Source organism: Camelus bactrianus, chromosome 23 (genome assembly GCF_048773025.1).
Source record: "Camelus bactrianus isolate YW-2024 breed Bactrian camel chromosome 23, ASM4877302v1, whole genome shotgun sequence".
Taxonomy (NCBI): Eukaryota; Metazoa; Chordata; class Mammalia; order Artiodactyla; family Camelidae; genus Camelus; species Camelus bactrianus.
In genome coordinates, this window is record NC_133561.1 from 16474999 (window position 1) to 16493010 (window position 18012).

The window sequence follows — 18012 nt, forward strand, 5'->3', positions numbered from 1 at the left end:
ACAACCAAAGGAAAAATAATGTACAGAAGATCTTGACCCAGAGACATAAGAAAAGATGCTCAAAATATCCAGTAGCAATTGAAATACAAATTAAACTAACAGCAAAATGCCACCCATCAGACTGGCAAAAATTATGCAGGCCAACATCTTCTATTCATGAAAGGGATGAAAGAAAGTGACAGAGTCCTTTCACACACTGTTAGTGGAAATATGAATTGTTGCAGCCAAGATAGACTGTTCGATTGCAAGACAGTGTGTATGAAGACAGGAAAACAGAAAAAATATGGATGAGAGGGGAAGACAGTGGTGAGAGACAGTTGAAGGACAGAGGGAGGGTAGGAAGGAAGAGAGAGGAAAGGAGGTAAGGAAGAGAAGGAGGAATGAAATCAATTTATGTGGATATAGTTACATAGGATATCTGAGTAAGGGCACCCAAGAAACTGCTAACAGTGGTGACCTTAAGGGAGGGGATCTGATGGCTCACGTGGAAGATTGGAGAAAACTTACTTTCCCTTGTTTATCCTTTTGTATCTTCTGAATTCAATACCATGTGCTTGTTTTGTCTATTTAAAAAGATAATATTAATCAAGTAAGTAGTTCAGTGTTTGTCCAAAAACACAAAAGAATAAAAGGATAAAAATGTATAACCTAATATTTTGATTCCTCTTGTTATTTCCACATATTGTTAAAGAGAAAATATATGCTGTTTGAGAGTTGTTGATTTTTTTTTTTTTTTTTTTGGTTAAACCAGGAAAGTAAGCCCAAAAAAGTACTAAAATAATAAAAACCCGTTGTTTTCTAAAGGTTGCCATCAAGGTGCTGGGGAACGTCCTGAGTGCACAGTCCAACATTCCGTGGCAGACGCTGCGCTACCTGATTGGGGAGGTGGTTTACGGTGGCCGGGTGGTGGACAGCTGGGACAGGAGATGTCTAAACACCCTTCTCTACAAATTCTGTAATCCTGAAGTGCTGAATGATGACTTCAATTTCTCTACTGATGAGGTAAGAAAGGAAATGATTTTCTTAATATTACTTGGTTACTTTTAACTAAATATTGTTGCATTATTTAAAATCTGTATTTACACAAATTGTAACGTCACCTTTAATGGCTTTTATTTGCTTTCAGTATTACAAAAGTAAATTATCATTGCTCTATTAGTTATTACTTCGTCTACCCATCCATACTCTCAAGACCCTCCCTGGTCGACCTGGATACCACCTCTGTCCTCCAGTCCCATTATAACAGACCCATACCCACGTTACAACCATCACCCAGATGGCATCCTCTTCCTTCTCATCTTCCATCACCTCTCCTATGCAAATTCTCACCTGTCACATTGATGTCAAGTCTTCCCTCCACCTCTTGGGCCAGAGGTCTGCAGAACTTTTTCCTCTGCTAGCAGCCATCCACCAGGACACAGCCTGGAGTCTACACTATTAAATACAGCACTATGCTGCACAGTAAATAAAACAAATGATAAAGAAATGGTTTATGCCCCCTGAAAACCTAGAGTATAAAATACAAAGCTCAAAGAAGAAGAAGCAGCCTTACCTGTATTGATCTGATCCGTGGTTGTCAATTCATGTCTGTTTCTCATTTAATGCTCAAAACAACTATATGTGATAGATGTTACCCCCAGTTTACGGAAGAGGAAACTGAGGTTCTCAAGGTGCAGCCACATACAACTAGTAAGGAGAGCTGAGATTCAAGGATTTTGCCTCTATTCCAATCACTCAAGAAGATGAAACTCTGCCCCTTCCCTTGTCCTGTCTCTGCTTACTGTCTAGCTTCCATCTAGGCCCCCACCTTTGTGGAGCAAGAAACTCCAGGTTGCACATAGCTGTTGTGTCCCTGGGGGATGGCCGCTAGTCGAAGAAAAAATTCTGCAGACCTCTGGCCTGAGAGGTGGACAAAGGACTTGCCATCAATGTGATGGATGGGAATTTGCATAGGAGAGGTGATGGAAGATGAGTAGGAAGACAAAGCCATCTGGGTAATGGTTGTAATGTAGGTGTGGGCCTGGTGTAGCGGGAGGAGGAGAACAGAGGTCATATTCAGGTTGTCTGGGGAGGGTCTTGAGTGGATGAATGGAGAGACAAAAAGGTAAAAGTGATGTTTGAAGGCAGTTTGTTTGTAAGGCACTTAGAGAACAGTTAGTCATGTTTGCGTTGATGACCCTGAGTCAACGAGAAGACATTAAATTCTAGCCTTTATACACTATTTGCTAAGGCAAGAAAAACTATGATTTGTTGTTTTCAAGATTTCCATTTTTAAAAACTGCTTAAAATAACATTTTAGTTGTTTAGAGTCTAAAGCCAACCCTTAAAATTATCCTCAAAATTCTTTTCAAAAAAGGTTCAAAATGATTTTTGTACACAGGCTTTAAGTATGCACAAGAGAATAAGAAATATAGTAACATGCAGCACGTAAGTCCATTGGCAGAATTCTGTCCGACTGTAGAATGATATTCTGAAATCATGTATTTCAATTATTTATCATTATCACTTAATAGGTTTTTTGGAGGCATATTTTCTCCTAATTAGATGTGACCCTGGGGATCATCAGCCAGAAGAATAACTGTGCTCCCTACAGAGTCTTTATCCAGTCAGGACTTCATCACAGCCAATCAACGGGAACATATAGCTGATAAACAGGAAGAAAGAGCTTTTTGTTTTCCCATTAAATGGCTTGTTAACTTAATTCATTTTCTTATTTACTTATTCATTTTATAACAGGAAGTTTGCACCTTTTGGCCACCTTCACTGGTTTTGCCCACCTCCACCCCATAAGTGATCAGTTATTAAGATCTTCTTACATTCCTTCTATAGTTTTTACCAAAGTAAAACGATTTGTAAAGGTTGATTGCATCCATTATCTCTGGGTGTAATTCAATGAGGCAATGGGTAGTCAGAATCACCCTAGCCTTTCAAGTGTGTTTTTTTTCCCCTTTCTTCCTTCCTTCTTTTCTCTTTCTTTTCTTCTTTCTTTCTCTCTCTCTTTTCCCAACGGGAAACTTATGTGCATATCATCCAACTGCACTTTACAGGCCAAGTGTAGCTTTTGACAGAAGTGTCTAGAATATACCACCAACAGATAAGAATAAAATAATATATAAAATTTCATGGGGAACTATTGTCTTCATGCATTACCAAAAGTAAGTGTCTCAGTAGGCAAAAAGTAACAGTTCTTAAATTTTCAGATATGTCACCCAATGACAAAATCTGCAAGCATGACGGATTACATAGAGTTTATCCAGTCCTTACCTGACGATGACCCTCCTGAGCTCTTAGGATTACATCCTGAGGCCACAAGGGGCTTCAGGGAGACCCAGGGCCAGAAGTTCATTGATAATCTCATCGCCATGCAACCAAGAACTACCACCACCAGCCTCATGATCAGGTAAGAACTCACTAGGAGAAAATATTACTTGAATATTATTAAATATCCATTTGAAGAGATAAACTATAGAACTTATAGAAAAATGGTCTGAAAATACAGAAACTGAATTCTCCAAATGACACAGAAGCAAGCTGATACACACTTGAGTGCACATACACACATATATAATTAATTACCAAATGTGTACTAGATTCTCAATGAATCTTTGTTAAATGAGTGACTGAATTGTACCTGATGAGTGCTATTTTTAAACTGAATTTGTATAAATGTATAATGTCATATTTATTTCTACAGGACAGGAAAAAATAACCATCATAATAAATAAGAGAACAGTGTGGTCAAGAGAAGCTAGGCCTGCTTTTAGAGGCCTGTGTGGAATACACCTCCTGTTAACTCTGTATCCAAGGTCACACTGCTTCAGCATCCTTATCCTACTTGTCCTGCAATGAAGATAATACCTGCCTACCCTGCAAGGCTGTTGTGAGGTTTAAAAGGTGTAGCACATATCGCCCAAATTCTCAGGCCTCCTCAGCCTGTGACTATAAAATAAGATCAAGTTTCATGCCAGAACTACATGGCTTAAATCCTCAAAGGCTTGATTGCCAGAGGGATATTCCTCCTCTTGCCCAAACAAAGTGTGTTCCTTCTATTTCTAAATATCTCCTAGGGTGCTCATTCATATCTGCTCAGGAAGTAAGTAACGCACACGTGCACCCTTCTGCCTCTCTGCTTCCCTCGCTATGCCTGGGTTCAAATCCCAGCTCTTGACTTTGTGAACTGGGGAAGTCAATTAAGTTTTTCTGTCTCAGGTTCATCATCTTTTGATCAGAGATAATAACAGTATCTACCTCACATGGCTGTGCTGAGAATATAATCAGTTCTTTATGAATTTAAGTTCAGCTTAGAAGTGTAATTTTTCCATTTATAAGTCCAAAAATCAATCACTTTAAAGAGGTCTTTGAATAATGTTTAGTTCCATTTATAAACTTCATTAAACACTTTAAAATATATTAACATGCATTATGAAGTTAATATATTTTAACTCTCTGGCTGCCAAACCAAGTCTTTCAATAATTCAGTAATTTTCCAATGTATCAGTTTAGTGGGCTTTCAACTTAAAATAAGTTTAAACTAAGTTCTCAGTTATCTGTTTTAAATTGGAATCACAAGGCTGATTGCTAAGGTTTTTAAGAGCCCCAGTTCTCTTAAATGTAACAAATATTTAAAATATCAACACAGATAGATTTCTCAACACAAAACTATTTTTACTATGATTTTGATTCTGTTAATACTATCTATACCTAATTCTAAATGTTCCCAGAGTTGAAAGATGCTTACCACTTATCACTTTCCATGGTTTTTGAGTGTGCCTTCTCAGTTTGCTTGAAGTTGAAGAGAACAAGCAAATAACCTAAGCGAAACAGAGATTTTCACTAAAACGTGAATCAATTCTTGGCAACACTCATAGGATGCCTTGAACTATGTTTATAGTTGTCCTTAAGAAAATAACTCAACAACTCCTTAAGGTAATGGTCGTGTCTCCCACATTCCCCTAGATTCCAGTTATACATCACGTCATTGTTCTGTGTATTGCTCATGGATTGGACTTTACATTTCTTTATCTATATGTACATGTACATTTTTTTCCATCTACCTCTAAAACCTCTGAACCCACTGGAATTCTACACTCTCTTACAGTCTTCCTGTTTCTTTGAACCATGCAACTCATATTAAAATGACATCTGATTGGATTCTGGCTATGGCTGACCATTTGGTCATATCTTTCAGGGTCATTCTACTGACACAATAAGATCATTGAATTCTCATTTCACTGACTAAATAAATAAACATACACTATCTGTGACATAGAAAGACAGCTGCACGTGGAGAGAAAGAAGAGTACCCAACTGGAAATTCCCCAGGGCATCCCCAGAACATCAGGGTGAATTTCCTTCAGGACCTACACTTCTAAGATTAATTCTATACATCTAGCATTCAATAAATGTACCAGTAAGCAATGAAACGATTGTAAGGGAGTGCTTTTAATAAACATCCCAAGTATGTGTGCTAATGTGCCTTTGGTCATTTTGGGAGGCTGTGATTATTGCAATTATGCTGCCTTTGCTCAAAATATATTAGAAACTTGTCTGTGGAACTTGACTTGAAAGATCTATTACATTCAAGTTAATGTCTTCAGTGGTAGCAAATCTTTGCATTTTGAAGATAAGTTTGATTTTTTAAATCTTTTGATCTTTTGAATCGTTTTACGCCACCTTGGATGAATTCCACCACTTTTAAGTCAAAAACAAAAAGTAATGAGAAAGTAAGGAAACATATCACATGAGTTGTAACTGGCTCAGAAGCAGCACTGTGAAGTTAAATACATGGATTATCACTTACTTTGAAGGATGACATTCATTCGACAGTGTGAACCTGGGATGTCTGCTGAAAAACCAGCTCCCACTGGTATATAGAGTAACAGAGAGAGGGAACCCAACAGAGGTGGATCCCATTCCCTGTTCGTGCACTGTTTAGGGAGGTCCTTTCACCTCCCTGAGCCCTGGTTTCTGCAGCTTTAAAAGGATTCCAAAGAGCTCCTCCAGCTTTAGTGTTTTATGGCTTTGCGTAGTATCCCCCTCAACACGTACACACACTGTCCTATCACCACCCACTGAGTGTGTTACCAAAAAACCCTTTGTGTGAACACACAGGAATCTGGCTTGTAGTTGAATAACCTATAAAGCTACTTAAGCATGTTCTGTTGGTTGCCCCCTCTTCTGCATTTCAGTCTTGGTATTTCCTTCATGCAGGTGTATTCAGATGAATATTTTTCAAAGAAATCTTAAGAAAACTTTAAAAATAAGTATTTTTTTTGTAAATGTGTGAAGTGCATTGTGCAGTTTTCTCCTCTGTAAAATGAAATGAGCTGCGTGGTCTCTGTATGTCTCCACAGTCTCTGTACCATGGTTTTATGGTTCTGTGAAGCTGTGTTTACCTTCAGATGGGACCTAAGGAGAGAGCCCTTCTGGATTAGACAGGTCTCTACCTCTCTTCTCTTGATTTCCTTTGCAGTCGTGAGCACAGTAATGATGAGCTGGTGATGGAAATTTTATCTGACATGCTCAAGCGGCTGCCACCGTCTGTGGAGAAAGAAGAATGTGCGGGAACCCCAGGCACACTGAAGTGCATCATGTTCAGCCCCATTTGGGAGTCCCTTTCTAAAGATCTCAAAGGTGAGCATGGGCAGTGAACTTCCCCCCCTCACCCCAGCTCCTCAGGGAGGGACTCTGGCATCAGGAGGACAAAAGATACCACAGAAATTAACAGGCTGATGTGAGATGGAATGCTAAATCCCTAACATCCTCTTCTCTTTCCAAGTTGGGAGATGAGGAGCAGAGGAGAAAATGATGGGGGCAGGGGGCTAGTGAGGTGCATGGCCCCAAGACGAAAAATGAAGTCGTAATATTATAGCAAACCAGAAAGGGGCAACTCTGCTTGAGAGATTCTGTAGAACTTCTAGGTCTCTGTCCTTTTTGCTTGTCTGCCTTCTGGACGGAGTTTTGGGCAGGAAGATTTAGATGCTCTGATGAGAGACGTCTTGACTGAGGAACTAAAGTGGGTGGGGAGGGCAGGCCCAGAGGAGACAGAGCAGACCTGGTTGTCCAGAGGTGGGTTCAGGTCCAGCTCTGAGGGGCCAAAGTGTTGGACTGTGGTATTTTGCCCAGTTAACTTTTCAACATCCATATTTTAACCCTTTAAAAAGATTCATTCTAGAGCCAAATGTTGAGCAGTAATCTGTCAAAATGGTTACTATGGTTAAGTCTAGATTAATGGTGGGCAAACTAGAGCTTCAGAACAAATCTGGCCCAGTTTGTTTTTGTACAGCCTACAAGCTAAAATGGTTTTTGCATTTTTTAATGATTGAAAAAATAAATAGAATAATTTGTGACACACAAATAATATATGAAATTCAAGTTAGAGTGCCCACAAATAAAGCACTACTGGGATACTGGCCCGCTTATTTGTTTCCACTTTGTCTGTGCCTGCATTCACTCTTCAGTGGAGGGTTGAGTCAAGACAGAGACAATATGGCCCACAAAGCCTGAAAAATTTACTAACCGGCCTTTTGCAAAAATATTTTTTAATTGCTGGGATAGACACATGAAATTCCTTTAACTTCCAAAGTCTATTTCTTATATCTCTCCTTGTAAAGCCTCATTTTATCTGAAAGATACCACACTTTTATCTTTTAAATCCAGGCTATGATCCCCTTATCCACTGTGTCTTGCTAACCTTTTTGACCCAAGAAATTGAAAGATTTGATAAGTTATTATTTGTTATCCATAAATCTTTGAAAGATCTTCAACTTGCTGTAAAAGGAGAGATCATCCTCACCCAAGAATTAGAGGAAATATACGACTCTTTTCTTAATACAAAAGTGCCAGCCCTGTGGCAGGTGAGCAATTCTTCTTTCCTATTTACTTGTTTGACTGAATTAAATGTTGCTGTTCCAAGGAAGGGGTAAGTTAACTATGGTATATTCACATGATGAAATACTATTTATCCATTAAAAGATGCTGACTTTGGTGTGAGTATATATTTATAAAATCTCTTAGAGGGCAATTTTGAAATTCTACTTAAATAAATGTATCTAAGAGATGTTTATTACAGGGCTGTTTATAGTAAGGCTGAAAACAACTTGAGTATCTATTAGTAAAAGTCTGTTAGTTAAATTCTGATACATCCAAATAGATACAGTATATGCTGATATGCTGGAAAGATCTCTAAGATGTACTGTTAAACTTTTTTAAAGTTTCAGAAAAATATGTCATTTTAAGGATTAAAAAAAAATATGTACTTATATAAAACACATGCTTACATATGTGCTTATAAAAATGCATATGTTTTAGATCAGAAACCTAAGTTAAAGTTTTAAAAGTCAAAACAGCCAACTGAACTAGGCTGCAGCCCATTCCGTCCCTACTGGGGTCCCCAAAAGGCACACCAAGGTAGGTGGGTTTGGAGACAGGTCCACAAGGAGAAGACAGGCCTGGTAGGGCCCAGCTGGTGCCTAGCACCAAGGAGAGCTCAAGGCTCACGTCAGTTCCAAGTCAGCTGGCTGCAGGCCTAGGCCTGCTGTGAACCAGGGACTGGAGGGAGCCAGACAACTATGTACAGTGAGATGGGGTGGGTTGGGAGTGGGGGAGTGACACTTGCACGGAGGGCTAGTGGCTGTAAAAATTTCTTTTGTAAAGTAAAAGTTGGGATGAAGTGTATACTGACTACAAAATTCTGGCCTCTCTTGCCCCCATCCCCCACTGGCAATAAATTGTTTCTATAGTCCAGAAGAAAATTCTATAGCCAAAAAGAAAAGATCATAAGGACATATCCAGAATGCAGCCCAAAGAGACTAAGAATGGAAAATATGAAAGAGCTATTAATATTCACAGAGGGCAAAGCGAGACAGTCCAACACAGGTTGAATTGAAGTTCAGAGGGAGGGAAGAGAGAGGATAAAGCAGAGGCAGTAATTAAAGGGATTAAAAACTACAGATTTTCCAGAATTGATAGATGTAAAAACTTCAACAAATCTCAAGCATTATACATCATTTTTAACTTACACATAGATACATCATAATGAACCTGCAGAAAAGTCAAAGAAAAAATATTTCTAAGAGCAGCTGGGGGAAAAAAGGAAACTTTCAAAGGAATGGGAATGGTAATCTTCAGTGTGTCAAAGGAAATAAAAACATGTATATAAAACTTTTGTTTCAACATCGAAGATGAAATAAATTAGACCAAAAAGAGAAAGGCAGAGAAAATTTATCATCAGCAAATGCTAAGGGAAACCTTAAATATTTCTTCATTATTTCCATCAGGCAGAAGGAAAGAGGTAAGGGGGGAAGCTCTGAAAAGCAAGAAGGAATGAAGATGGGAAAAGACTGGTAAATGAGGTGGTAAATAAATTCTGACAAAAATAAAAAACAATAATACTAATGTCCAGTGAGATTATTTTTTAAAGGAGGATAGAATGTTTAACATTTTGAAATAGAAAGACCAAGGATAAAAATAGTCAACAATAACATATAAGCCAGGGTTGGAGAGGATATGGAATTTTTAGTTTCTAGAGAAGGAAGTTAAAATTAATAATAACTTTTAGGCTTTTACAAATTAAGTACACATGCTGTTATTTTTAGGGTAACCACTAAAACAATTGCAACAAATCACATAACTTCCACAATTGCAGAGGAGAGAGAAATGCTTGCTATATTGTATTGTGAATAAAGAATTTTTAGAAGATTCAAAACGTCATATACAGTATACTCTCAACTATATAAAAAGTATGTAAACTTTTGCACATGGGTATCAAGAGACATGTACAAAAATATGCAGAACATCGTTTATAACGCTAAAATGCTTGACAACTCAAATGTGTCATCCGCAATAGGACGGATAAATACATGGTATATTCGTACATTAGACTGTTCAGATAGGAAAGTTAATGAACTACAGCTACAAGCATCAACAGGATAATGCTAAAAAAGAATGATGAAACCACACACACACATACACAGTCAATCCTCATTATTCGTGGATTACATCTTTGAGAATTTACCTACTTGCTAAAATTTATTTGTAACCAAAATCTATGTAGACACAAGAAAAGATGCTCAACATCATTCATCAGCAGGGAAATGTGAGTCAAAGCCACAATGAGATATAATTTCACACCCACTAGGATGAATAGAATAAAAAATGTGGATAAATAATGAACATTGCAAGGGTATATACTGCTAATGGTAAAATGGTGCAGCCACTTTGGAAACCAGTCTGTAATTTCCTCAAATACTTAAACATAGAGTTACTATTTGACCCAACAGTTTTAATCCTAGATCGATTCCTGAGAGAAATCAAAATACATATCTGCACAAAATCTTGTCATGAATGTTGACAGCAATGTTATTCATAATAGCCAAAGATGGAACATCTCAGATATTCTTGAAGAATAAACAAAATGTGGTAGATATTTAGACAGATACAGATAGATACAGATATACACAAATGCATATATACAATGCAATATTATTTATTCATCAAAAGAAATGACGTACTGATACATGCTGCAACATGGATGAACCTTAAAAACATGCTAAGTAAAAGAAGGCAGTCACAGAAGACCACCTGTTATATTATCCCACTTACATGAAATGTCCAGAATAGGCAAATCCATAGAGACAGAAAGTAGATTAGTGGTTGCCTAGGGCTGAGTATAACAGGGGGATTGGGAAGTAAATGTTCAAGGGTGTGGTGGGTTTGTTTTGAAGTGTTGAAAATGTTCTAAAATTGATTGTAGTGATGGTTGCACACTTCGGTGAATATACTAAAAATTATTGAATGTCTATTTTGTTGTTTTTTGGTGGGGGGAGGGAGGTAATTAGGTTTATTTATATATTTGTTTATTTTAATTGAGTTACTGAGGATTGAACCCAGGACCTCATGCAAGCTAGGCATGCACTCTACCACTGAGATGTACACTCCCCTGAATGTCCACTTTAAATGAATAAATTGTATGGTATTTGAATTATATCTCAATAAAACTATTTTTAAAAACCTATGTAGAGAACATAGAGTTTAGCAAAAGCAATGACAATTATAATACTTAAAAGTCGAATGCAAACTGTGATGAAAAATTGAGATGTGGAACCTGCAAACTTTACACATGTAGAATCTTAAGAAGAGTTTGAAAGGATCTTAGGGATCCTCTGCTCCAATATCCTTATTTTACAGATATGGAAACTGAGGAGCAGAGAGCCTTCATGACTTACTAAGAAAGCTAACTAGTGAAAGGGCTGGGATTCACATCAGTTCAAAGTTAGGTTGAGAGAGTATGGTCCAGTAGGAATGCTCTAAGTACAGTTACTTATGGCTGAGACGAGGGCATACCTGACGGAGTAACAAGAGAAAAGCTGAAATTAGTCAGGGAGAAATGTCTGGCTTGGTAGATAGTAGTGCTGTTCAGAGACAGTGGGCACAAAAAGAGACTGTTCGCGGGCAGATGCTGACATCTTGTTTGGGACGTGAAACATTTTGAGTTGCTAGGAGGGCTTCCCAGTGAAGCTGTCCAGGAGAACCTGGGTTAGAGTACCAGCCACAAAGCAAGTTATTGGTATCATCAGCCTAGACAAAGTAGTGGAAACCACAGCTGTGGCTTAGATCTGAGAGAGAAAATGTTAAGTAGGAAGAGAAGAGGGCTGAAGGAATTCTAGACAACACCAACCTAAAGGGAGGGAAGGAGAAGAGGAGCCAAGGAATGAGACCCAAGAAGAAATTAAGAATTCAAGAGAAAGTTAGGACTGAGTGTGGGCACAGAAGCCAAGGCAAGTGAGAAGGAGGAAGTAATCAACTTAGTCACAAGCTGCAGAGAATACAATTAAGACAAGTGGAAGAGATGAGTGTTGGGTGGGATCATGAACATGGAAAGCAGAAGGTCACTGATGACTTCTAATGAAGACACCAAAGACAATAGGTTTGGGAACAATGGAAAAGATACAGGAATCAATGAACTTCTTCAAGAGGCCTGACTAAAGGAAAGACCAAGGCTAGAGGGCTGGGAGGGGTTTGTTTGTTTGTTTGTTTGTTTGCCTCCCTTGCAACAAACAAGTAGAGTTTTTTTTTTATTGGGGAAAAATTGACAATTATAACTGTTTATAATTAAAGTGTTTAATGTGATGACTTCACATACATTGTAGAATGATTACCAAGATCAAGATAATTAACATATCCAACACCTCACATAGTTAACTTTTTTTATGGTGATGAGAATGCTTAAGATCTACTCTTAGCAACTTTCAAGTATAAAATACCACATTATTAACTGTAGTCACTGTGCTGAACATTACATTCTCAAAAGTTATTCTGCTTATAACTGAAAATGTGTATACTTTGACCTACATTACTCCACTTTCCCCACCCCAAGATTTTTGTTTTTGGGGTTTTTTGGCAGGAGGAGGTAATTAGTTTTACTTTTTAATTTTTTTCATGGAGGTACTGGGGATTGAACGCAGGACCATGTGCCTTCTAGACATATACACTCCACCACTGAGCTATACCCTCCCCCAACCCCAAGCGTCTGACCACCATTATTCTAATCTGTTTCCATGAAGTAGACTTTATTTTTAGATTCCACCTATAAGTGATACATATAGTATCTGTCTTTCTCTGTCTGGCTTATTTCGCTTAGCATACTGCCCTCCAAATTCATCCATATAGTCACAAATAGCAGGAATTTCTTCTTTTTTATGGCTCAGTAACCTTTGATTCTATGTATATACCACATTTGCTTTGTCCATTCATCCATCAGAGGACACTTAGGTTGTTTCCGTATCTTGGCTATTATGAGTAATGCTGCAATGACCCTAGGATTGCAGATAGCGCTTCAAGATACTGACTTCAGTTCCTTCACATACATAACCAGGAGTGAGATTGCTGGATCATATGGTAGTTCACTTTTTAATTTTTTGAGGCACCATCATACTGTTTTCTGTAACTACTGTACCATTTACATTCCCATCAACAATTTTTAAGGGTTCCCTTTTCTCCACATCCTTACCAACATTTGTTGTCTCTTGTCTTTTTGATAATAGTCATTCTAACAGGTGTGAGATAATATCTCATTGTGGTTTTGATTTGCATTTCCCTGGTGATTAGTGTTACTGAACGCCTTTTCACGTACTGTGTACTGTTGGCCATTTGTGTGTCTTCTTTGGAATAATGTCTATTCAGGTCCTTTGTCCATTCTTTAATCAGATTGTTTATTAGTTTGTTTTGCTATTGAGTTGTATGAATGCTTTGTATATCTTGGGTATTAACCCCTTATCAGATAGATGGTTTGCAAATTATTTCCTCCCATTCTGTAGGTTGGCTTTTCAGTTTATTTTTCCCTTTTCTGAAGCTCTTTAATTTAACATAATTCCACTTGTCTTAGCTTTTGTTGCCTGTGCTTTTGGTGTATTATCCAAGAAATCACTGCCAAGACCAAAATCAAGGATCTTTTTCCATATGGTTTTTTCTAGGAGATTTATGGTTTCAGACCATAAATGTAAGTCTGACTCATTTCAAAGTGAGTGGTATAAGAAAAGGGTCTAATTTCATTCTTTTGCTTGTAGAGATCCAGTTTTGTGAACAGTATTTGTTGAAGTGACTGTCCTTTCCCAATTGTGTGTTCTTGGTACCCTTGTCAAAAATTCATTGACTGTACATACCTGGGTTTGTGTCTGGGCTGTCTATTCTGTATGCTTGGTTTTATGCCAGTACCATACTGTTTTTACTACTAAAGCTTTATAACATAGCTTGAAGTCAGAGTGTGATACCTCCAGCTTTGTTCTTCTTTCTCAGAATTCCTTTGGCTATTCAGGGTCTTTTGTGGTTCCATACAAATTTTAGGATAGTTTTTTCTATTTCTGTGAAAACTGCCATTGGAATTTTTATCAGAATTGCACTGAATTCGCAGATCACTTTGGGTAGTGTGAATATTTTCACGATACTGATTCTTCCAATCCAAGAAAGTGGCTATCTTTCCATTTATTTCTTCAAGCTCTTTCATCATTGTCTTATAGTTTTGTCTTATAGTTTCATCATTGTCTTTCATTTCCTTAGTTGAATTTATTCCAAGGTATTTTATTGTTTTCAGTGCTACTGTAGATAAGATTGCTTTCTTAATTTCTCATTCAGATAGTTTATTGCTACTGTATAGAAATGCAACTGATTTCCATATGTTAATTTTATATTTCCATATGTTAATTTGTATCCTGAATTCGTGTTTTAGTTCTAACAATTTTTTGGTGGAGTCTTTAGGGTTTTCTACATATCAGATTATGTTACCTGATAACAGAGACAATGTTACTTCTCCCTTTCCAATCTGGATAACTTTTATTTCTTTTTCTTGCCTAACTGCTCTGACCAGGACTTCCAGTCCTATGTTGAATAGAAATGGTGAAAGTGGGCACCTCTGTCCTGTTCCTGATCATAGAGGAAAGCGCTTTAACTTAGCATCACTGCGTACGTTAGCTGTATGGGCTTGCCATTTATGGCCTTTATGATGCTGAGAAACATTCCTTCTATACAGAATTTGTTGAGAGTTTCTATGATGAAAAGATGTTGAATTTTGTAAAATGCTTTTTCTGTATCTATTGAAATGATTATAGGATTTTTATCCTTCATTCTTATGGTGTATTACATTTATTGATTTTCATATGTTTAACCATCCTTACATCCCAGGGAAGAATCCTACTTGATCACTGTTTATGATCCTTTTAACATGTTCTTACATTTGATTTACTAGTATTTTGTTGAAGATCAAACAAGTAGGATTCAGTGCTGGGTGGTTTTGTATTTAAGACAGAAGAGTGTGTTAATAAAACAACGGATAGAAAACGGAAGGCTGAAGTTACAGGAAAAAGCAAAAACAAAACAAAACAAAAACTCCAGAAGGGCTGTGAAGAGTACAGGGGCAGGGGTCAACTTAACTCAGAACTGGAAGGAAAAGAGGGGGAAAAGAGACAGTGGATGGAGATTTATAGACTTTTGTATAGGGGAAGGCCAGAAAGTTGAGATTACATATACTTAATGACATGTGAAGATAATCTCCACAGATAAGGGGAAGGAGATGGGTGGGAAGAGGGTTGGCAGGAGAGGACACAGATTAAAGAACTTGAGAAGAATGCTGAAAGGCTAACCAGGATGGAAACTTGCAAGTGTTTTGTCCAAAGCACTGTTAAGATAATGCTGATCTGCCTTGATAATAGTTTTCAGATTTCTCATTAAGTACTTGCAGTTGGAAAACAACATCGTCTTGCCAGGTTATTTCTCCCTGGCAATCGAGTCTGTTACCAAAGTTTGCTGATATGCTTCTAATGACCCCAAAGACAGATCTTTAAAAAATGATGTGCCTGTCTCTACGTCCCAACAGAAATATGCCTACAAGTCAAGTAAACCCCTGAGTTCCTGGGTTAATGATCTCATCCAGCGAGTGAATTTCTTTAATACCTGGGCCAAAATGGCTTACACTGCAATACATCATCGGTACGTACGAAGGCCACTTTACATTTCTTCCTCATTTTTGTCCAGAGCTTAGCAGTTTACAACATAAGTTCACATCCTTGGCCTCTTTGGGTTCTCATAGCAACATATGAATTAAGCAAGGGAGGGATTTTTCCTTCAGTTTAGGAGGAGGAAATGGAGACCTGAGAAGCTGAGTTTCACCCAAGGTCACCATGCCCTAAGAGACCGAGGTAGAACCAGAACCTAGTACCTTCCTTTCTGTTATTCTACACTGTGTCTGGTGGCATCAGCAGGGAGAAACGTGAAAGAAATAAAAACTAGTTACATGTAATTTTTAAATGTGTTTAATACATAATCCAAAATGATTTGAAAGGCATGAGAGTAGTTCACCCTTAATGAGTGTCTCAGTGGGTGTCGAACATTCCTCTCAGCGCTCTGCTCACACTAACTCATTCAGTTCTCACAGTTGCCCTGTGATACTACCATGTATCATCCTCATTTGAGAGATGTGGAAACTGAGGCACAAAAACACGAAGTAACTTGCCCAAGGTTTCATGGCTAGAAAGTGGAAGTATTAAGATTTGAACCCAGCAAATCTGTACCACGCTGTCTCTTACACCATAACTATAAGTCAGTGTTACTGTTTACCTTCTTAGAGAAGGCAGTAACTCAAAAACAATCCACAAGATTCCACAAGGCCCACCCAGGATTCCTACTGTAATCACAGCATCCCTTGTTACCCAGATCCATTACCTTGCAGTGCTTTGTGGTCTCACAAGCCTTAAAGCCATAGCTGGTTTCCATTACAGTTCAAGACAAGGGGCCAGAGAAGAGGGAGAGCTTGAGATGAAAAGGAAAGGAGGAACCCAGGAGGGGCTGGAAGAAATTGGTCAGATCATCTGAAAATATGCAATTATTATGCCCTTAACCACTCCAACCTGTGGTCTGCCTTCCAATAGATATATGAGACTTATCACAGCTTGGAAGCACTCTGTCCCATCACTTAGCCAAAACCCCAAACACCCCACTGATCGAAAGAACGACTTCTTTGAAGGATTTCCTGTACGATACTGGCTCCCTGCTTTCTTCTTTCCACAAGGTGAGCATAAGAACCAGGACCAGCCCTACACCTGACCTGGGCAAATCTGCACCTGGTCCCTCCACCACTTCTCTCCTGGCCCTCCTCCCCTCTAGGATGAGAGGCTCATGCAACAGCCCTGCACCCCCAATAAATACAGGACCTCTTGCATGCACTGGAGCAGCCTCTCTTCTTCCTCCCCACCTGCGTCCCTCCGTCGCCCCATCTCCTCACACACCAAAACAGACCCATCCTTGTCAGACCTCACCTGCACCCTGGTAGATGTCTCACCTCCTCATCTCTGGGCCGTTAATTCTATGATGTCACAGGCCAACAACACTAGATCCCTCCCAAGGGCTCCTACATTGTAAGAGTGGACTCCTGGAGATGGGCACCTACTCAAGGGATTAATTCTGTACTTCAGTCATTTCACTTATTTATTTATTTAACAAGAATGAATGAATAAATATTTGTTGAGTCCTAAGATCCACCAGCTTGGCACAAACGTCCAACAGAAAAGACAGATATCCAACATGTTAACAATAATGGGTGCTCAGGGGTGTGATGGGAGTTGTAAAGGGGCAACACTAGACTGTAAGCCCCATGAAGGCAGGAACCAGGTCTGTTTTTACTCCTTATCGTACCCCTAGCACCTAATGCAGCCCTCGGCACAGAAAAAAAACTCTCAGTGAATATTTGAAGAAGGAATGAATGACTTTCTGAATGAACATAAGAATACTTTAGTAGCATAAAACAGGGGGATCTAAACTAAGGATCAGGGAAGGATCATTATAAGAATAAGACTTCACACTCACTACCAGTTAAGTATTGTTCATGTGGGGACAGAATAAGAGAATAATTAACACCCTTAGTGCTTACTATGTAGTGCTTACTGGCTGTCAGGCACTATTCTAAGGACTTTGTATATATTAAGTCATTCATTTCTCATGACCATCTTATGGAGTTGTTACTATTATTATCCCTATTTTTGGATAAGAAAACCTTGGCACAGAGAAGTTAAGTCATTTGTCCAGAGTCACACAGCTAATAAGTGACAGGGCCAAGATTTGAACTTAGCCTGTCTGACTTGGAAATTCACGTTTAACCACTGCACTAAATTGGGAATATCATTCTTATTAGAGGGAATACCATTCAAAGGCCCAGAGGTGACTGAGGAAAAAACACTTTAGAGAAACCAAATGTTCATTATGACCAGAGTGAAAGACCCACAAAGGGAGAGTGGTGTAGGATGAAGCTGAAGGGATGAGTGCAGGCCGGCTCCCAGCGGCCGGATAAGTCTCTCTAAGGGAGTCTGCTCCCTCCGGTGGCAGTGGGAACCTCTGACATGCTCCAGGTGAGGGACACCATGGTCTCATGACTGCAGCATGGAAGGAGGGCAAGGGTGGACTGGAGTCTGGGTCCTGGTCACTTAGGAGTCTGCCTTTTTCTCCCCACAAGACTTGGTGGTGACCTGG

At 38.7% G+C, this 18012-nt stretch overlaps 1 protein-coding gene across 1 annotated transcript in view; it reads left to right on the forward strand.

Annotated features, from left to right (window-relative positions):
* The window catches only part of DNAH14 (dynein axonemal heavy chain 14), a 259076-nt gene that overhangs the window by 224169 nt on the left and 16895 nt on the right, over positions 1 to 18012 (forward strand). The window contains exons 78-83 of the mRNA XM_074351453.1: positions 805 to 1002; positions 3201 to 3400; positions 6473 to 6633; positions 7660 to 7856; positions 15368 to 15480; positions 16419 to 16558. Of these exons, the coding sequence (XP_074207554.1) occupies positions 805 to 1002; positions 3201 to 3400; positions 6473 to 6633; positions 7660 to 7856; positions 15368 to 15480; positions 16419 to 16558 (1009 nt within the window). The remainder of the gene's footprint in view (positions 1 to 804; positions 1003 to 3200; positions 3401 to 6472; positions 6634 to 7659; positions 7857 to 15367; positions 15481 to 16418; positions 16559 to 18012) is intronic.